Below are 18616 nucleotides of genomic sequence, written 5' to 3'. Positions count from 1 at the left end.
ATAAGGTTTTGTTCTGACAGCTACAAAATATCAGGAGAGAGTGCTACTACAGGGATTCACAAAAATGAATCTCCATGGCACTCTGCTAGAAATTAAAAAGCTTTTATTGGTTTGTGTGTGTACTGTTCTGAGGACAGAAATGTTCCCTTTTCTAGAAAGGGAAAAAACATGGTCACAAAAGTAGATTTTTTTCTTTACAATAAAATTCTTTACTCATTGACCAGCTTCAGTTTGTACATGCTAAAATAATTAATACAATAAGTACAAGGTTTACTTGACAAACTACAGTAATCACAATTAACATTTTATATATATATATTATATATATATATAAAGTTATCAAGGCAACAAGTTATAAATTCATGTTCTTTCCATTTTAAAATGAATAGTCTTCACAGCTTTTATTAAACTATATTAGTATAGCTTAGAAAACTAAATTAAGTGCACTTTGTTATCATCAACACAGATGTAACATTGGTGTCATTTTTTGGGTAGGGTGTCCATGTACTTGCAGATGATTGACAGCATGACCTCATCCGCCCCTGCCCCGATTGACATCAATCTGGAGTCCCTGATGACATAAAACAAAACAGCAAGATCTGATGAAAATATGCACTCCCATGAATGTTTACCAAAGCTATATTCAGAAGATCAGTAGTGTCAAATTGTTATATAAACTATAAATATCTACCACTTGTTATTTGGCAAGACAGTCCATTTCTGCCTTAATATGCCATATCACTAGGTGTCACTGCTGCTTAATGCACATCAATAACAGACTAAGGGCAGAGCCTCACACTGCATGAGATTAAATAAAAAAATCCAGCAAGAGACTGACCTATAGAATCTGCTGACCAGAACATCACCGGTGAAGCCCATTCCTCCCCAGTACTGCAGACAACTGTCTCCTAACTCTCGGGCTAGACGGCCTGCCTTCAGCTTAGCCATTGACGCCAACTTTGTCACATCATTGCCTTTAATGTAGAGAGCTGAAACAACAGATCCAAAAATAATGGGCATCAAACCTGACTCTTGATTTTAGTTAATGGTGACATACGGATCCACAGCTGCAGGTTTTAATTTCACATATGCAGATACTGAAATGTGCATGTTAAGAAATATGAAATTACATAGATTAGGCTGAAATGATGATGAGTGGGCCCACCTATGCAGTGGTATAGGAGGGAGCGCAGTAGCTCAATCTCAGTCTGCAGCTCTGCCAGCCTGAAATGCACAACCTGGTGATACAGTACCGGCTGCTGGAAGATCTTCCTCTGCCGTGTGTAGTTAATCGTTGCCTGCACCACATTTTCCATTGTCGTCAAAACTTCAAATTGGAAGCACAACAAAACAGTTGAAAAACATTCATACTATAAATGGCAAAAAGACAGAACAGTCTTTTACTGCAAGTTATTAGAAAACTTATTTGATTATTCCAGAGATATTTAAGAGGGGGATATGCTGTGCTGTGCTGCTGAAGTCAAATGGGAATATTTCCAAAGTAATCAAAAGGAAATGAATAGTTTTTCCACTTCAGATGATGGCTGTTCCCACACATTCAGCCAGTTATTTTTTCTAAACAATATCCAAAAACATTTTGAAATTTCATTGTCATTTCACACAGTGACGCAATGTACACTAAAGTTCAGTGAACGTGGTGTCAGTGTTACACTGGCACTGAATCATACTCCTCATAACCTCAGAGTGGTGGGGGTCATTTTTGTCCTCAGGCTAGGACACATGGGAAATATCACCATAACTTACTATTTGCCACTCCCCAAAGTCGCTCTTCCTGGAATTGAAGCATTTGGTATGTGAAGCCCATTCCCTCTTGCCCGATGACGTTTTTACAGGGAACCCGGACATCATCGAAGAACACCTCGACTGTGTCCGACGACCACATACCCAGCTTATCAATCTTACGAGCAATTTGAATTCCTGTAAATATGAGAAACATTGCCATCTACAATAGATATTGACGTCATGGCAATAAAAGAACTGTACATGCAGTGGAAGTTCTGCTGAGTAACATGTTAAGAGGACACAAAAGCTTCCTTGCTTTCCTACCAGGTAGATCCATGGGCAAACAGATGAGGGACTTGTTCTTGTGTGGAGGCCCATCACTGGTGTTGGCCAGGAGACACATCCAGTCTGCTTGTGCTCCATTGGTAGTCCACATCTTTCCCCCATTAATAATAAACTCATCTCCTTTTCGCACAGCCTTAGTCTTTATGCCTGGATCACAAAACATTTCATATTCAGTTTTATTCTAAATCAATGCTCAGTTCCCACTTGGGGAACTTTGCCCTAATTTCCAGAATGAAAGAATACTTAAAATAAAGCTCTCTCATTTTGCCAGGGAGCAAGGTCAGGTCGCTCGAAGCAGAAGACTTTCCTAACAATCTTATCAAATGCTCACAGAAATAATGCCCTGATGTGAACCACAAGGGACTGAAGGCAGAAATAATTAGCCTTCATAGAATGACCTGCATCTAGTTTTGTCTAGTATAAGAGAAAATAAACAGAAATAAATACATGATAAAATATGAATCTATTAGCTTTGTATGATATACCCATGAAATTGAGTTCTTTAATCTGAGCATGACTAAAATGCTTTGAAGTGCTCATTTTAGGAAATAATTAAGTTTACATCCTCTCTTGTCCATGTTTATCCCTTGTTTAGATGTTGCCATGAGCAAAGTGAAGACTTACTCGCCACATCAGAGCCAGCGCCTATTTCACTCACTCCCAGACATGCCACTTTGTCTCCCATTATGGAGGGCAGCAAGAACTCTTTCTTTAGCTCTGCAGATCCAAACCTGCCGGCACAGAGTTCAGTTACATCCCTCATAACAATAATGGCACATTATTCATGATTCAGATTTTTTCTGTGTCAAAGCTGTATCCTTGAGAGAAAATAAAAAGCCACTGCATGGTGGACTGAAGCTTTATTAAAGAATATTAATCTACAGGCACATTGCATGAACACAACACAAGAAAGTATGGAATGCATACATAGAGTTCGGAGATCTGTGTCCAAAATCCAAAAGTGAATACATAAAAAAGTTACCTGGCTAGTGCAGGGGTAGCCATATCACTCTGAACCCCAATGGCCATGGGAATACCTCCACAGTTGATATTCCCCAGCTCCTCTGCCACAGCCACATTGAAGCTGAAGTCCAGTCCCAGACCGCCATATTCTGCCAACATCAAACAATGCAGTTAAGTTCAAATGAGTGTTTAAATTCAACTCACATTTCACTACACCATGAGTCATTAACATCATTTGATATCTCAGTGGGTGGCCGGGGGCACTATGATACACTCTGAAAATCATTTAAATTTACGGATTGGGAACACTTCAGATCTATTCAAACAATTCAGTTAAGAACAAGAGTTTTGAGACAAATGCTATGTCCTCATATCAAGTCAGTCTTCTCAATTTAGGCTTAAAGGGGAATTCTTCTCTAAAACTAGAGGTTAATGTTATTTAGTGCATCACTATAGACACAATGTTTGATTCGTGTAGTGCATGCTGGAACCAGTCATACAGCTATTGTGAATCCCTGTTGTGTCAACGAATCCTGACTAGTAGCATAGCCACTGATCTATAAGCCAATAAATAGAAAGTCAGCATTAGTGGGAGTTTTAACTTGAAACTATAAATCAAGCATCGCATGATGTTTGAATAATCAAGCATCATATGATGTCATTTGAATAATTAATTCTTCCCATTGTAGTGATGATCTGAACAGTTGCCACAGTTGTAATATTTCACTTCCTAACAATAATGTTAGCTATATACCTTCCTTTTCATAACAAAACTCAGTGTCCCACCACAAAGCCCTTGTATTTTTTGCAGTACCTCCCACTTTCAAGATTAATCATCAGAAGGGAGTTTAAACCATAAAATCCCACTCTAGAGACTATCCTCTGAAGGACTCAAGTAAGCATGTTTACAACAGGTGTAGCAATACATTTTTTGTTATTGCCAGAGTGTCCCTTTAATTGTTTCAGACATTAGTTGCTAATTATGTCAGACAGTCATGGGCTTGAGGTTAGGGAACCAGCCCTGTGACTGAAAGGTCATCAGTTCAATCCTCTAAGCCAATAGTATGAAACTGAAGTTCCCTTGAGCAAGACACCTAACTCCCAACTGCTCCCTGGGCACTGCGAATATTGGCTGCCTACCGCTCCAGGCAAGTGTGCTCACTGCCCCCCAAGTCTGTGTGTTCACTATTGTGTATGTGGTGTTTCACTGCACAGATAGGTTATATGCGGATGTGAAACTTCTCCGTTGTAGAACTAATAAGGGTCACTTAATTGAAACAAAACTTTGGTGATGCTACTTATTAGGCAGAGCAAGATTTCTGCTCATGCAACATAAGAAGGGTCATCTAGCCTGGATTGTGAAAGCTTTATTGTATTTATGAAATTAGTTTCAATTGATTAAAACACAGTGGTGAAATGTTAGAACAAAGAAAATGACAATGACAGTTTCAGTGTGATTTTAAAAAAAAAGAATACCCCTACCATTTAACACTTAACAGAAAACTTTCCACCCCATTTAAGACCACTTAGTCTCTATACAAGTCCTGGAACATGCTGCATAACATCATATAGGTTATGTGGTCTTGTACTGCTAAACACATTTTTAGCACTTTCTATCTCTTTGCAGACTTTCAGTGAATGAACTTACTTTGTTGAGGCTTTCCTTTACGTTTGTCATTAGGGAAATAATGTGGATGTTTGTTGGCACATCAATGCGATGGACCTTGCAAAGTTTTCAGCATCACAAATATTTATGGACACCAGTGACAGTCAGAATCCGAAAACATGTCCAAAAGTGGCAAAAGGGAACTCAACATACATTTCCTTCACTAGCAAAGGTCATTTTCTGCAGCCACTGAGGAGGGAAGAGGCAGCATTGGGAGAGGAAAGTGAAAGCAGAGGAAACAGATACAGCCTTGGAGAGATAAGGCTATTGCAGTGATAGGGCCTCAAACAGCAGCCAGACAGAAGAGGAAGGAGCACTGGCTTCAGCAACTGAAACTGCCAAGAAGATAAATCCCAAAGAGAGACAAACAGCCACTCAGAATGCATCCAACTTATTCCATTCCTTCCCATGTGTTCCCATGTTGGAAAAAATATAAAGAATGTGGTTTGACTCTGTCAGTGTTACATTTTGCAATGAAAAAGATTTACAGCAATCTTATGCTCAGTGGCAGAGAGACGGCCAGGTTGTGCCCCTAATTATGGAAACATGATTTACCATAAACTGCTTTAATTATTCACATCTGCATTTGGGAGAATGTGTGTATATGAATGATAACCAAGTATGTAATTAAACCCAAGTGTATTTCCTAACTAGGCCCCCGTTTCCCCAAAGAATTGTTGGATCAAAATTATTCTAACCATCACAGAGATAGCTGAAAGTAACTCTCTCTGTAGAAAGATTAGCTGCTACATAAAGTTGTATAAACAAGAGCGATCTATAATTCAAATCAAACAGTATTTTTATCAGATTCCATCTGATTACACCAGAAATGTCCCAGAATATACAACAGAGACAGGAGATATTCAACGAGCTCTACTTTTTCATACATGTTCATGGAACCTAACAGACCCATCCTAAAGAGACATAACAGGCTACAGTGCCAAGTTAAGCAAATGTGAGTTTGCACTAAATACTTTACAAGTTGGAATAACAATTCTTTAAGCGGAGGGGAGGCGAGGTCACTGACACAATGTCCAAGCTTATCAGCAGTTTGGTGGTCACTCTTTCCTTTTTGTGATTAGGGATTTTTGGGAATTTCTTTCTCAGTTGAGAGAGATTTTTACGTGGACATTAATCTGTTCTTCACTTTCAAGAACTTTTGGAACTACCATCCAGTTTCTGGGAGGTTCCAATAACGTTCCTATGCTGAGAGAAAAAGAGGAATTGTTTTTTACTTCTGTGGTAGCTTGCAATTAGAAAGAAGCCTGACTTTGTATTCCAGTGTTTTTAAAAATGAACCTTATGACCTTTTAGGTAATTTAGGTAGTATTTATGCAAGAAGAAAGCAAGAACTGTTAAGGAGGAGCTTTAAATGTCCTGACTGAGCACAATAATCAAGACTGTAATCCTCTGCTTGTGCCCCATTGTATTTCAGAGAAATCATGACTCATATCATTTTTTGGCTACTGAAGGACTGTTTGTTTTACACATAATTGCTTGTACAATGAATTGCCTCCAAATAATCTTTTCAGATCTTTCAGGAAAAGTATGACTATATCGCAGTCATTTTACCATCATTATCATAATGTCCAAGTACAAAATCTAAATGTGGAATCTCTGAGAGAAAAAACCATGAGGTGAGACAGTATCCTAGAAGGTAATCTTGTGTCCAGAACATGCTTCCCAAGCTCTCTTTTAATCCTGCCTGCTAATGCTAAAGGCTCCCAGTGTCAGCACTTCTTAATGCGAGAGCCTCTCTCTCCTGACCTACAGATTTATGAGGTGATTTCCCCATTGGCCCAACAAGCTCTCAGCACTGTTCTCACCAACCAAAGCTCATGTCTCTTCAGTCCTGTAGATCCACATAACTGAAATATGAATTGTTAAAGCTGTTAGAAGAATGCAACGTGGAGAGCAGCTAAAAAAGTTATATAATTCTTGCCAAGTGCAGACTGTCATTCCAGCACTATACAATCTATAAAACTTCAGTCACAGATCAGTCAAAAATGTTATACTATTGTTCACACATGTGAAAAAGTCAGAAGTCACCCTTTATTTATTCATCTACAATTTTTTTTATTTTTTCAATATCAGGAAAAAAGCAGAAAACATATTCCATTTAACGAACTTCCATTCCTTGCTTTCAGTTTTTCCAAGACACCTGCAAGGAAAATTTTTTCACAACTCCAAAGTTTAGTCTTAGAAGTTGATTGCCTCTTTCTTTTCCCCACAATCCCAGTAATCTCAAGCACATTTAGTGATTTTGGACAGTCCATTGTGATGGTGGTCAGTCCATTATTATGGGAACAACAGCAACTTTTTTTTGTTTGATTTTCTTCTCTCTCTCAAAGATGAAAGTTTTAAGTGCTGTTTATCTGATGGTAGACCACCAAAACTGTTATCATGTTTTGCACAATTGTTAAGAGTCCCATTTTCTTATGTTTTAATAAATTTATTGAATATTTTTTTTACTTTTCCTTTGATTTGCCTCTTTCTTATGCAAGTGCATTATCTTATCTATATATCCTCAGAAATATTCTCTGAACAAATAATAACTTAATGGCCATTTTGAATGGAAATTAAACAAAGGAAGGGAGATCTCAGAACTGTACATGATGTAGTGAGATATCAATGCACTTTCGTAATTCAAGGACCGCTTCAAAAATTCATGCACACGGATGTTACACCAATGCAGACTTGCCATAGATTTCATAATTTACCTTATTGAAACATCAAGATAATGACTAGCTTTTACACTGGTGCAGCAATAAAGTTAATGTCTGACTGCTGAAGATACATTTGCTACAAGAGAGTTATCTTATTACTATAAAAAACCCTATGAGAGCAACCATAATGCTCATTAGAGATTCATCATTTTGGCTCAGAAACACACTGCTATCTCTTCTTTTGTAAAGGTGCCTATTTATAAGAAAAAGTTTTTATAAGTTAAGGTTTGTCACTTTAAGTCAACAATTTATGGTCTGCTCACCCACAGGTTTGTTGACACCCAAAAATCCAGCACTTCCTAGGATCTTGAAGATTTTATGAGCTGGAAACTGGCCCTCATCCTCCCATTTGTCCACATAAGGGTTGATCTCCTGATCAATGATCTGCAAGTATAAACAAAAAACACAAAATTCAGATGGAAAGAAAATGTATAAATACACAAAAGCACAAATGCAGCACACAAATGATTTCCAAGCTTCAATCTCCAATCTTGCTTATAGTTTAAATATATAAAGTACTTTCAGTAAAAGTGCAAAATTCAAATTCTACATTTAACATAAGCATAACTAAGCTATAACTCCTGTTATAAGGATATTTATATGTTTCCAAGTAAGTCAGCACACAGTTCCAAATAACATTTAAATAAAGGTGTAATATGTGTGTCTCATGTACCAGAGAACAGAGAAACTGTACTTCAGTGAATGTATGGGTACTGTATCACAATGAATATGCATGAAGGAAAGAATGTACTGTCATTTAAACATAAACAAATGAAAAGTTTTCCTTAGTTTGGTGATGTGTGGTATGGCAAAGACAAATGATCACAATTGTAATTATGATTTCCTTTTATAACAATGTTGTAACAATGGTGTTTTGGGGGGAAAAAACTGCACTGGAACATAGGAAAAAGATTTTGAGATTTGAGTGTTGTACTCTGAAGGACTAAATGAAAATATAAGGTCTATAAAGTATTCTTTGGAAATGTAATTGAGTAAAAGTACAAGTATTCAATTTCAATAATACTTCCAAAAAGTACAAATCTTCCAAAACGATACTCAAGCACAATAACAAAGTACATTATTTGCAAAAAAGTTGCAACAATGTGCAGACTGTAAATACAAATAGAATGCAATGATATGCAAATCATGTAAACCATATTTTTAAAGGAAAACACTACAAAGACAATATATCAAATGTTGAAAATTAGAAATTTTATTGCTGTTTCAACAATATATGCCCATACTGAATTTGACTTTTACTTTAGAGCCAGGCTGTTGTAATACATGCAGAATGTGGTTTGGCATCTTCTTGCTAAAATAATCAAGGCCTTTCCTGAAAAAGACGTCATCTGGATGGCAGCATATGTTGCCCAAACATGTATATATCATTCAGCATTAATGGTACCTTCACAGATGTGCATGTCACTCATGCTATGCACACTAATGTTCCCCTATACCATCATGAATACTGGTGTTTGAAATGTATGCTGATAACATGCTGAGTGGTCTTTAGCCCAGAGGCCACAGTGTCCATGATTTTCAAAAAGAATTTGAAATGTTAGCTTGTCTGACCACATGACACTCTTCCACTTCCCATCAGTCCATTTTAAACGAGCTTGGGGCAAGAGAAGACGGTAGCATTTCTGGATCCTGTTTATATATGTTATATTTATATATAGTTAACTTGCAATTGTGGATGCAGCGACAAACTGTTCAGAGACAGTGGTTTTCAGAAGTGCTTCTGAGCCCACACAGTGGTTTCCATGACAGAATCATGACCCAAAAATCATGGCCAGCAAATACTGTTTTTTAGCCTTGTCCCTTGCATACAGAGATTTCTCCTGATTCTCTGAATCTTTTAATGATATTATGTACTGTAGATGATGAAATCCCTAAGAACTTTGCTATTTTACATTGAGAAACGTTATTCTTGAATTGCTGCACTACTTGATTGTGCAGTCTTTCACAGAGTGATGAACCTCTCATCATCATTACTTCTGAAAGACTCAGCCTCTCTGTTATGCATCTTTTATACCCAATCATGTTACTGACCTATTGCCAATCAACCACCAGGTGTTTTTTTTTTTTTTTTTAGCACTGCACAACTTTACCAGCCTTTTGTTGCCCCTGTTTTTTTGGAACATGTTGATGGCATCAAATATAAAAAAACTAAATTTCTCAGTTTCAACATTTGATATGCTGTCTTTGTACTACTGTCAATTAAATAAATTGTTTAAATGATTTACATATCATTGCATTGTTTTATTTACATTTTGCACAGTGTCCTACTTTTTTGGAAATAAGGTTGTACAAGTATTCGAGTATTTTCCTGTTGGTGGAGAATAACTGAAATCTCATGGCACCCTCCTGCAGCAATAAATCATGTTGTAATAACTCACAGTCCTGTTACTAATTTTGCTCAAGTGGAAATAGCATTACATCCCTTAAGGTTTCTATAGAAGATGATTAACGCTTTAGCCTCTATCCACATTATGTAAGGATTTCTGTCTGCAGTCCTAGAATCACTTGAGAAAAAGACAAAGGCATGGAGTCACTGAGGTCTGACATCCCTCCCTATCTGGTAAAATAAAAAGAGTTCTATGGGAAACAAATGTGAGTCACTACAAAGTCACCACGATTAATATCACAGTTCTTGTACAGTCATGTTGCTCTAACACAAACTTCTGTTTGGCAATTAATTACATCCTACCATTGTTTCAGGTAAATTTGTGTTTCTAGTTCTGCATTTTAATTATGTAAACAATATAGATTTTGTTTTTTTACTAAAATTTCCCCACTTGCTGGGACCAAATTCCATCTGTCATTTTCTTTTCTTGAGCTTCTAAACATGTAAAATAGTGGCATTGCTGGGCTTTGAACTTTTGAATTTATTAAGAGTTTGAATCCCAGCAATGCTATAGCCATCCATAAGTGAACATTACATACACACACACACACACACACACACACACTTTCTAAACCGCTTATCCCTCTGGGTTGCTGGTGTGTGTGTGCCTATTCCAGCGGTCACTGGGGGGAAGGCAGGACACACTCTAGACAGGCTGCCAGGCCATCACAGGGTAGACGCACAGACATACACATTTACACACACATTCACACCCAGGGACTGTGGGAGGAAACTGGAGTACCCAGAGGAAATCCGGACACAGGGAGACAACATGCAGATCTCACACAGAAAGGAACCTGGTTGCCCAGCCAGAGAACCAAACCCAGGCCCTATCCTCTGTGCAACCCTGAGTAACAAACAAAAAACAAATTCTATTTGTTTCTAATTAAGAGCACTTTTGATTAACTAAGAAAAAAGTGTGATCAGTTTGCTTATAATTTTAAGTTGAGTTCACTTTTATTTTTAACAGTGTAGACTTTCAGACTTGCATTCTTCCATCTTATAACATAATAATAACTCCAATAAAGCCAGTTTGTATTGTTTTTCAAGTAATAACCGAATAATAATCCTTAGCCTCCAAACAAAAGGCAGAGTTTAAGAGGTTACGGCTGGTAGGGCCATTTCACAGTGTAGCCAGTTACACAGTGTTACACAATGGCCTGTGATTTCTATAAATCAGATAAAGATGTAAATGATCTTAAATTAAAGCTCAAATTCAGCACTTCAACTTCAAATCCATTGACTTAAGTCCAAGTCAAATCCATTGACTTGATTAACTTCTTAAACTCTACAGAGCTGGAGTACACAAAAAATAATAGGTTCAACTACTGCTCTCCAACAATTTCCAGACTGCTATATGCTTGCATTTTCTCCTTTCAATTCTGAAGCATGTAGGAGTGAAAGATGTGATTTCATAATTTTGGAGGCTGTGAAAGGATGAACAGTAATCCCTAGTGCTGAAAAGAGTGATTTCCTCACAGCATGACACACTGCAAATTCACTCTTTTCTGATCTGTTCCAACTGTTTTCCTGTCTTGTCCCAATCCTGTTACTATTCTTTACCATGAATTCCTGCCACTATAATTTCCTCACAAAATTTCCTGTTCATTGATGTATTGTAGTAAACATATTCCCTACCTGTCCTGCCTTCTTTTATTTCCTACAGCACCTAAGAAACAGGGGTTTGCACAGTACACTGACCACCTACCTGTTAAAACTAGTTCAACATTGGTCCAGATTTTCTCAGTATAAATAGAGCAACTGACAACAATGGTCAGTATTAATGTTTGTATTTAATTTAGTTGACATCTAAACTTACACTCTGGTTTAATCCTATTGAGGATTACTGCTGCAATGTCATTCACAATAATAGCCAAAATGCTTCATAAACAGTGGAATCAAACATTGCATTATTTATAAACACTGGAATAACACCCTTTTGGGAGGATAAAATGAGATAAAACTGTTGAATATGAAAAGTGAGGCCACACTGTGAAGCTGTACGTAACCATGGCAGCACCATCCATGAGCCAGGCTAATAAAAGATGCAATCTTTAACACAGTCTCTGACTGACCTTTTCTTTCTTAATTCTCAGTAATACAGTTATAATAAATCTGACTGTCAGTTTAGCTCCCATATAATGGCCTTTTTTTTTTTTTAGGTAACACTTCTTGAAGCACTGTAGATGCTCACATTGTCTTTAGACAGCTGTTAGATTTTAACAGAACTTTTTCTTTAATCCCTTCAAATCTAAACCCAACTCTGGTCCTAACCCTAATCTTAACCCTAATGCATCTGAATTTCACCAGACAGTTTGTTAGCGCTTTGTGCATTTGTAGATTTTGTACAAAATAAAGTTAGATAAAGTTAAATAAAGATCTAATTTTTATATTGATTTTCAAATTATGATGGTGAACAGTGGGAATAACATTTCCTTAACAGATTTCTTCCCCCAGTCATGTTTACTTAACAATCAAATAATGTACAAAGTGTGACAATATAATGTGCAATGCAGTACAATGACAGCTGCTACATATTAAAAATAAAAAAAACCAATTTAAATAAGAAACATCAATAATAATGGCTGCAATCAATAATTAAGAACATAAATACCAAGGACAACAGAAAACACAATGAGACAGTCCATGTCACTGTTTTCCATTCCATTTCAACACTGTACTACATTCCTGATAGCAGGTTTGGTGTAATCCCAGAACCCATCCCAGACTTAATAAAACTTCTTAATCTAAATAAGCTATGGAGGGAGGATATTACATGTTGTTTTATACCACTGAGTTACAGTAGGTTTTCTATATGAAATCCAGTTAACTATGATGTATTTTCTTGCCACAGCAGACACCTCATCAATAAATCCTGATCAGAACAGATTCCATTAAATGATGCTCCTAGAACCAAGACTAAGGGTCAAGTGACACAAACATTTGCGATAAATGCTTAAGTTTTAAACAGATTTGGCCCCAAAATTTATTAATATTGGTGCAAATCCACAAAGAATGCGAGAGCGAGCCCAATACCTAACATGTACTGTTATACTGTCTGTGGATGTAATAATAACAATAATAATAGTAATAAAGTTTTTTTGTTAAAAAAAAGATGTGAGGAATAGTCAGTGGACTAACATGTTCTATCATTAGCCAATACCAACGAACGGTTTCAAACCAAGAGTAAACAGAACAAACAGATCTGAAAAGAAAACTCGGCTGGTCCAGCATCACATCAATAAAGTCGCTGTGAACTTTTGTGAACCTGAAAAGTCTAGTGTGGAATACGCTAAAAACTCAGAGAGTAGAAACTGCAGTCCAGCTTAACTCAGAACAAGAAATGGCAGAACAAGAAACAATATAAATGCAATTTCCAAAAATCACTCAATATGTAGAGGAAGGGAGGGACTACAGAAATGCAACGAAGAAAGCACTACAGGCTTAAGGGAGCCTAAGTTTCAAAAAAGGTCACTGTTCAGGCGTGCATTCTGTTTGTTATAAGGGTTCAAGAGCACTGGGTTATCCGCCACTTTCAGCACATTACACAAACAGGAGACTGGCCTGGAGACTGGCATGGAGACGAGCCAGAGGATCATTATGTCCTCTGGAAAAAGTGTATGGACAATATATTGTTTTTTCACAATTTCCCTGTATATCAACCTATCAATCAATATGAACGTATTACTCAAAACACTTAAGCACCATCTCTGTTTTTTGGTTTTTTTTACATTATTACATTACATTTAGCAGACGCTTTTATCCAAAGCGACTTACAAATAATGAGGTACATAGAACAAACATAGTCAGGCCTTAAAGGAGGCCAAAGGGTAATAGCGGGGTAGAGAAGGGAAGGAGGGCAAGAAGGAGATGAGGTTGGTAGTGGTTAGATTGCAAGAGGCGATTAGACTAAGTGCTCCCTGAAGAGCTCCGTCTTCAGGAGTTTCTTAAAAACAGCGAGGGACACCCCTGCTCTGACATTGGAAGGTAGCTTGTTCCACCATTGGGGAATCAAGTATGAGAACAGTCTCGATTGCTTTGTGTGAATGTTTGGCAAAGCTAAGCGATGTTCATTGGAGGATCGCAGCGGCCAGGCGGTGCTGTAAGCCTTTAGGAGCGAGTGCAGGTAGGAAGGAGCCTGCTCTGTTAACACCTTGTAGGCAATCGTAAGAGTATTAAATTTGATACGAGAAGCAACCGGTAACCAGTGGAGCTCAATGAGCAGTGGGGTGACATGCACCCGTTTTGGTTGGTTAAAGACCAGACGCGCTCTAGCGTTCTGAACCATCTTCAGTGGTTTTACAACACAGGCCGGGAGGCCCGTTAGTATGGCATTGCAGTAGTCGAGGCGCGAGATGACCACTGCTTGTACCAAGAGTTGGGTGGCTTGTTGTGCTAGAAACGGCCGTATCTGTCTGATGTTGTACAGCGCAAAGCGGCAGGACCGAGCCACCGAGGCAACATGGTGCGTAAAGGAGAGTTGGTCATCTACCATAACCCCAGGTTCCTAGCAACCTTTGTCGGGGAGAGTAGAGTTTTTTCCTTTGCTTTTGAAACGTATCCTTACTTACCTACTCTGACCCACCCAAAACCACTGAGGACTAAACAAAGGGCAACATCCTTTCTCTTTGTTAAAGCCATTTCCAGTTGGACACTATTTTAAGCCAACAGCTCATCGATTCCATTTATACGGAAAAGTTCTTTCTTCCTTTAAAGACGAAAGGGAGTCCTCCACCACTCAAGGTCAAATTTTTAATGGCACATGTAAAAGCATGACCAAAAATGATGCTGTGTGAGCTTTTATAACTACTTCCTGATCTTTATACCAGCCCAGGTATCTGACTTTGAAATCTGTAATGTTAAAGAACTGTAGCAAATGTGAATATGTGAGTTTCCAAAGTCCAACAAATGCCCTTACAAGATCTCTGGATGTATATAGGTTAACGCATTGTCTTTCATGTCCATGCCAAACGAGGAATGTGGCTATCCAATGGCACGCTCAGTGTAAGCTGTATAGTTTCACGATCCCATTATGTTGACATACAGCAACAAAATACAAAGAACCTTGTACATTTTTAAAAATATATTGCTATTAATTGTGACATTTTCTGAAAGAAAAATTGTTACAATTCATTATTTATGCAGTAAAGCATTATGACTTCGGGTTTGCAGTGTTGTAGGACCTTATAGGTTTAGTACTGTAACACAGTGAAGTGTCTGATATAAACAAACACTCATTCTGAGTACACAATTTATTCCTCTCTGGTGTGAAATGCGGATTAGTTAATCAAAATGTCTTATTCTACCTGCTAGCCTTGATTTTGCCTGATCCAACCCATGGCCTCAATGCCAGGGCTGAATAGCATGCGGATCCAAACGGCTACCAGATCAGGAAAAATCAAGAAAAGCAGACGGGAAGAGAAGGCTGCATCCAAAACTGTATGCTACAGCACTGAATACTATGCAAAAAAATGGCACAGCACTGTTAGTAATGCCTCTGATGGACTACTGACCTGTCCAGGGTGTATCCTGACTTCCACACGATGACTGCTGGGGTAAGGATAAGCACCTAATGCATTCACTAGTATACAGAGGTGTACGAAATACACAAGTCATCTACTTGAGTTAAAGTAGAGATACAAGTACAAAAGTATTTGGCTTCAAATGTACTTAAGTATCAAAAGTAAAAGTACTAAAAGATTAATTATGACTGATGTCCTGTTATCATTTTTATAACAAGACTTGCTTCCTGAACTCATTTCAGGTGAAAGCCCTCCAGCGTCTCTCTTGGTAAACCAGTTTTTAATAGCATGTCTTTAATTAATAAAACGTTGACGTCTATTAAAATGATCATAAGCACAAAACACTGAAGGCAAACAGTTCCCATCAGGCAGAACTGAGTGGCTCTGAAATCACTTTTACACACAAGCAAAGTTTCAGTTTAAGAATTACTTTGTAAATTAGTTACAAGTTGAATAAAAACTGGCTTTAAACTCAGGATCATAAATAAGTTTTCCTTTACTGTATTGATCTGTAGGTCTCTGTTCATAAACATAAACTAACAAACTAATTTACTATAAAATGAAAGTGTTTGTATGAACAACTGCATATGTGTACATATTTCTATATTGTGGTCTTTTTACAGGTTAGGTTAGTTCCATCATTGGTGCTCTTACTTTGCACTTCTTTTGTTTTGACATGTTACGTTTTTATACACACAAAACCCAAAAGGAACGACAGATTTCTCATAATGTAGTGGAGTAAAAAGTAAGATATCTGACTTTGAAATGTAGTGGAGTGAAAGTAAAAAGTTGCCCAGAATGGAAAAAGTACAGATACAGAAAAAACTACTTCAGTACAGTAACGAATTACATTTACTTACTTACTGTCCACCACTGCTAGTATTGCATGTATAGCATAGTCTGGCCTGTCTTTGCACGAGGCAAAGATAAGTAGCCACCTAGAACTCCTAGAGCCAAATGCCCCCACCTCTGACTTTTAAATGATTGTTGCAGGCTTTACAGGGTGACTCACAGTTGTGCATGCACATCATATTTAATGTGTTTTTTCCTCCTTACTCAGTAATGATGCTCCTTTTAGTTTCAACAAAAAATGTTACATAGTGCTCCTTCGAGATGATTACAGTTGCCAAGATACCTCTTCTGCAGCGCCCCTGAACATTACGACACAGTTGTGGACACAGCCAGAGTTTGTTCAAGTGCTCGACGCAGCCAGGCGTAGTTGCAGTCCATAAGGTCATTCCTCGGCGCTTAATAGCTGCGCACACTTTGCGCAGATACCATCGTTCCCCAGAGCATCAGCCTGGGGTCTCGGCAGAAACGACTTCAACCTTTGCACAATTAGGAGAATCTGCGTGACCTCTGGGTCAGTCAGATGCATTAAAACTCCAAAGAGCTACAAACATTTTATCTGCTTTGTAAAGGACCCTCTGCGCCAGTCAGTCGCAGCCGCTCGGTGTAAATTCAGAGTCACGTGACCACGTTTATACCCTGCTTTATATCTTTCTAATGCAAGTAGGACGTTTTGAACGTCTCTCCATACCCTAAACATATCATGTTACGGAATATAAACCACGACATTTCATTTCAACCTACGTGGTGCCTGCCTGCCTGCCTGCTGCTGCTACACGGAGCTGTATGTACTCAAGTTTGTTGTGTTATGACTTCTCACCTTCACTGACCCCTCACCTACACTGACCCCTCACCCGCAGGCTGGCCTTTGAGGGATATCCTCAGTGTCCACACTTCTACTGAGCTTGAAAGTTTTAAGCACGATAGCGACGAAAAGCTCAAACTGTCATGAAGTATGCTAACTTAGCTAGCGCTAGCTACAGATTTACCTTTCTTAGTGAGTCCTTCAGGGCAAAGTGCTCTTGTGTGTAGAGAACATGACCAACGGTCTGGACGGAGGCCTTATATTTCGGAGACGGATCTTCCGATATTTGTCGTTTGTGGCAAACCGCTGTTGGTGTGAGAATATTACGGCTGGAAGCCAAACGCTTCTGCAGGGCTCTTCCACACAGAGCCATGGTGACTCTAATATGCTGCTGCTCCGCAGCGCGCATGCGTGCGAGCGTCAGTTACTAACCCGAGGAACAGCTCAGTGAGTTAAAGGTAATCTTCCCTCTGTCGTTTACATTGCGCGGCCCACGGGATGCATATATATTTTCCCAAAATATACCAACGTCACTGATAGCTTGTTCTTGTGAGTGGATGATTATAAGGTACAATCTAAAGAAGAAGAGGTGTAGACTAAAGATAACTAGAAATCTCAGTTTAATTGGATCTCACCCTGGAATCCGTTTACTGATACTGCACTTTCAAAAAGAGTGGATAATTCCAATTAACTGCAACCTCACAAGGAAGTCATTTTGCATAGTTAAAAATGAAGAAAATTAAGCTTAAGAATCCTGAAATTGGACAGAAACAAGACATGTATAGCAATGGTTTGGAAAGGAACCTGGAAAAAAAAACTATCCTTTAAAATTTGAAAACATTGTAAACAAAGTCATTCAGAGCAGCTTGATGAGAAATAGAGAAATAGGGAAACACTGGTGATAGGAACCAGGGGTCGCAATGTCTGCAATGCGAATACAGCTATTTTATTTACTATCCAGAACAACCAGTGAACTTACACATCTTCTATGTTTTTGAACATAACATTGATTAAAAGAGTAAAACGGTGGTAGGTCTGAAAAAAAAAAAAGTTTTCTTAGAGGACTAACTCTTTATGGACCCCACGCCCTACTCCTGCTGTGCATCTACGTCATGAATTGATTTTGAAAATATATTTCAGGCCAAACCCTCAAAGACTGTCGTAATGTCTAAGACAAACATCTGTAACCTTTTCATGTCATAACTTTCTGTGACGTACTAAACTCTTCAAATGTCTGGTTTCTATCAACATCACTGTGAACAATTCTGATGTGGTAAGCTTCTCTAGAATAGAGTATTTCACAACAGACCACTCTGAATGACTTTGTCTACATCTTAATTATTTAATAATGCAGATTTTTTTTAATATTACAGGAATTCCCCTTTAAGATGACATTGGAGGTATATTTCTAAATCAGTAGATGGGCTTTGCCTGCCCAGCTTGGAGCAGATCATACCAATACATAGTGGCCCTAAACAGTGCCACCTTAATATTTTGTCCAGCAATGAAATAGAGGATACATTTTTGATTGATCACCTATATAATGATTTATATACTAATGCTTCTGACATCAAACAAGGCTTTGACAAT

At 38.1% G+C, this 18616-nt stretch overlaps 1 protein-coding gene across 1 annotated transcript; it reads right to left on the bottom strand.

The window, feature by feature from the left end:
- Positions 1–86: 86 nt before the first annotated feature.
- zgc:85777 (uncharacterized protein LOC405871 homolog) lies at positions 87–17450 on the bottom strand. Its single transcript, XM_017694886.1, has 9 exons — positions 17211–17450; positions 7707–7827; positions 3071–3200; positions 2713–2819; positions 2068–2235; positions 1765–1938; positions 1166–1327; positions 839–989; positions 87–571 (listed from the first exon to the last, which is right to left on the bottom strand). The coding sequence occupies exons 1-9, from the start codon at positions 17433–17435 to the stop codon at positions 481–483; spliced, it is 1329 nt and encodes a 442-aa protein (XP_017550375.1). The 5' UTR covers positions 17436–17450; the 3' UTR covers positions 87–480.
- Positions 17451–18616: the final 1166 nt, after the last annotated feature.

This window comes from Pygocentrus nattereri, chromosome 27, assembly GCF_015220715.1.
Source record: "Pygocentrus nattereri isolate fPygNat1 chromosome 27, fPygNat1.pri, whole genome shotgun sequence".
NCBI lineage: Eukaryota > Metazoa > Chordata > Actinopteri > Characiformes > Serrasalmidae > Pygocentrus > Pygocentrus nattereri.
Note: the sequence above shows the minus strand (reverse complement) of the source record. Positions and strands in the feature narration are given on the sequence as shown.

Excerpts from the sequence above, each read along its gene's own strand:
- zgc:85777 (XM_017694886.1), bottom strand. The coding sequence starts at position 17,435 with ATGCGCGCTGCGGAGCAGCAGCATATTAGAGTCACCATGGCTCTGTGT. Across the intron at positions 3,201-7,706 it reads GGGTGTCAACAAACCTGTGG|AATATGGCGGTCTGGGACTG; the intron begins GTGAGCAGACCA and ends TGATGTTGGCAG. Across the intron at positions 1,939-2,067 it reads TTTGCCCATGGATCTACCTG|GAATTCAAATTGCTCGTAAG; the intron begins GTAGGAAAGCAA and ends TCATATTTACAG.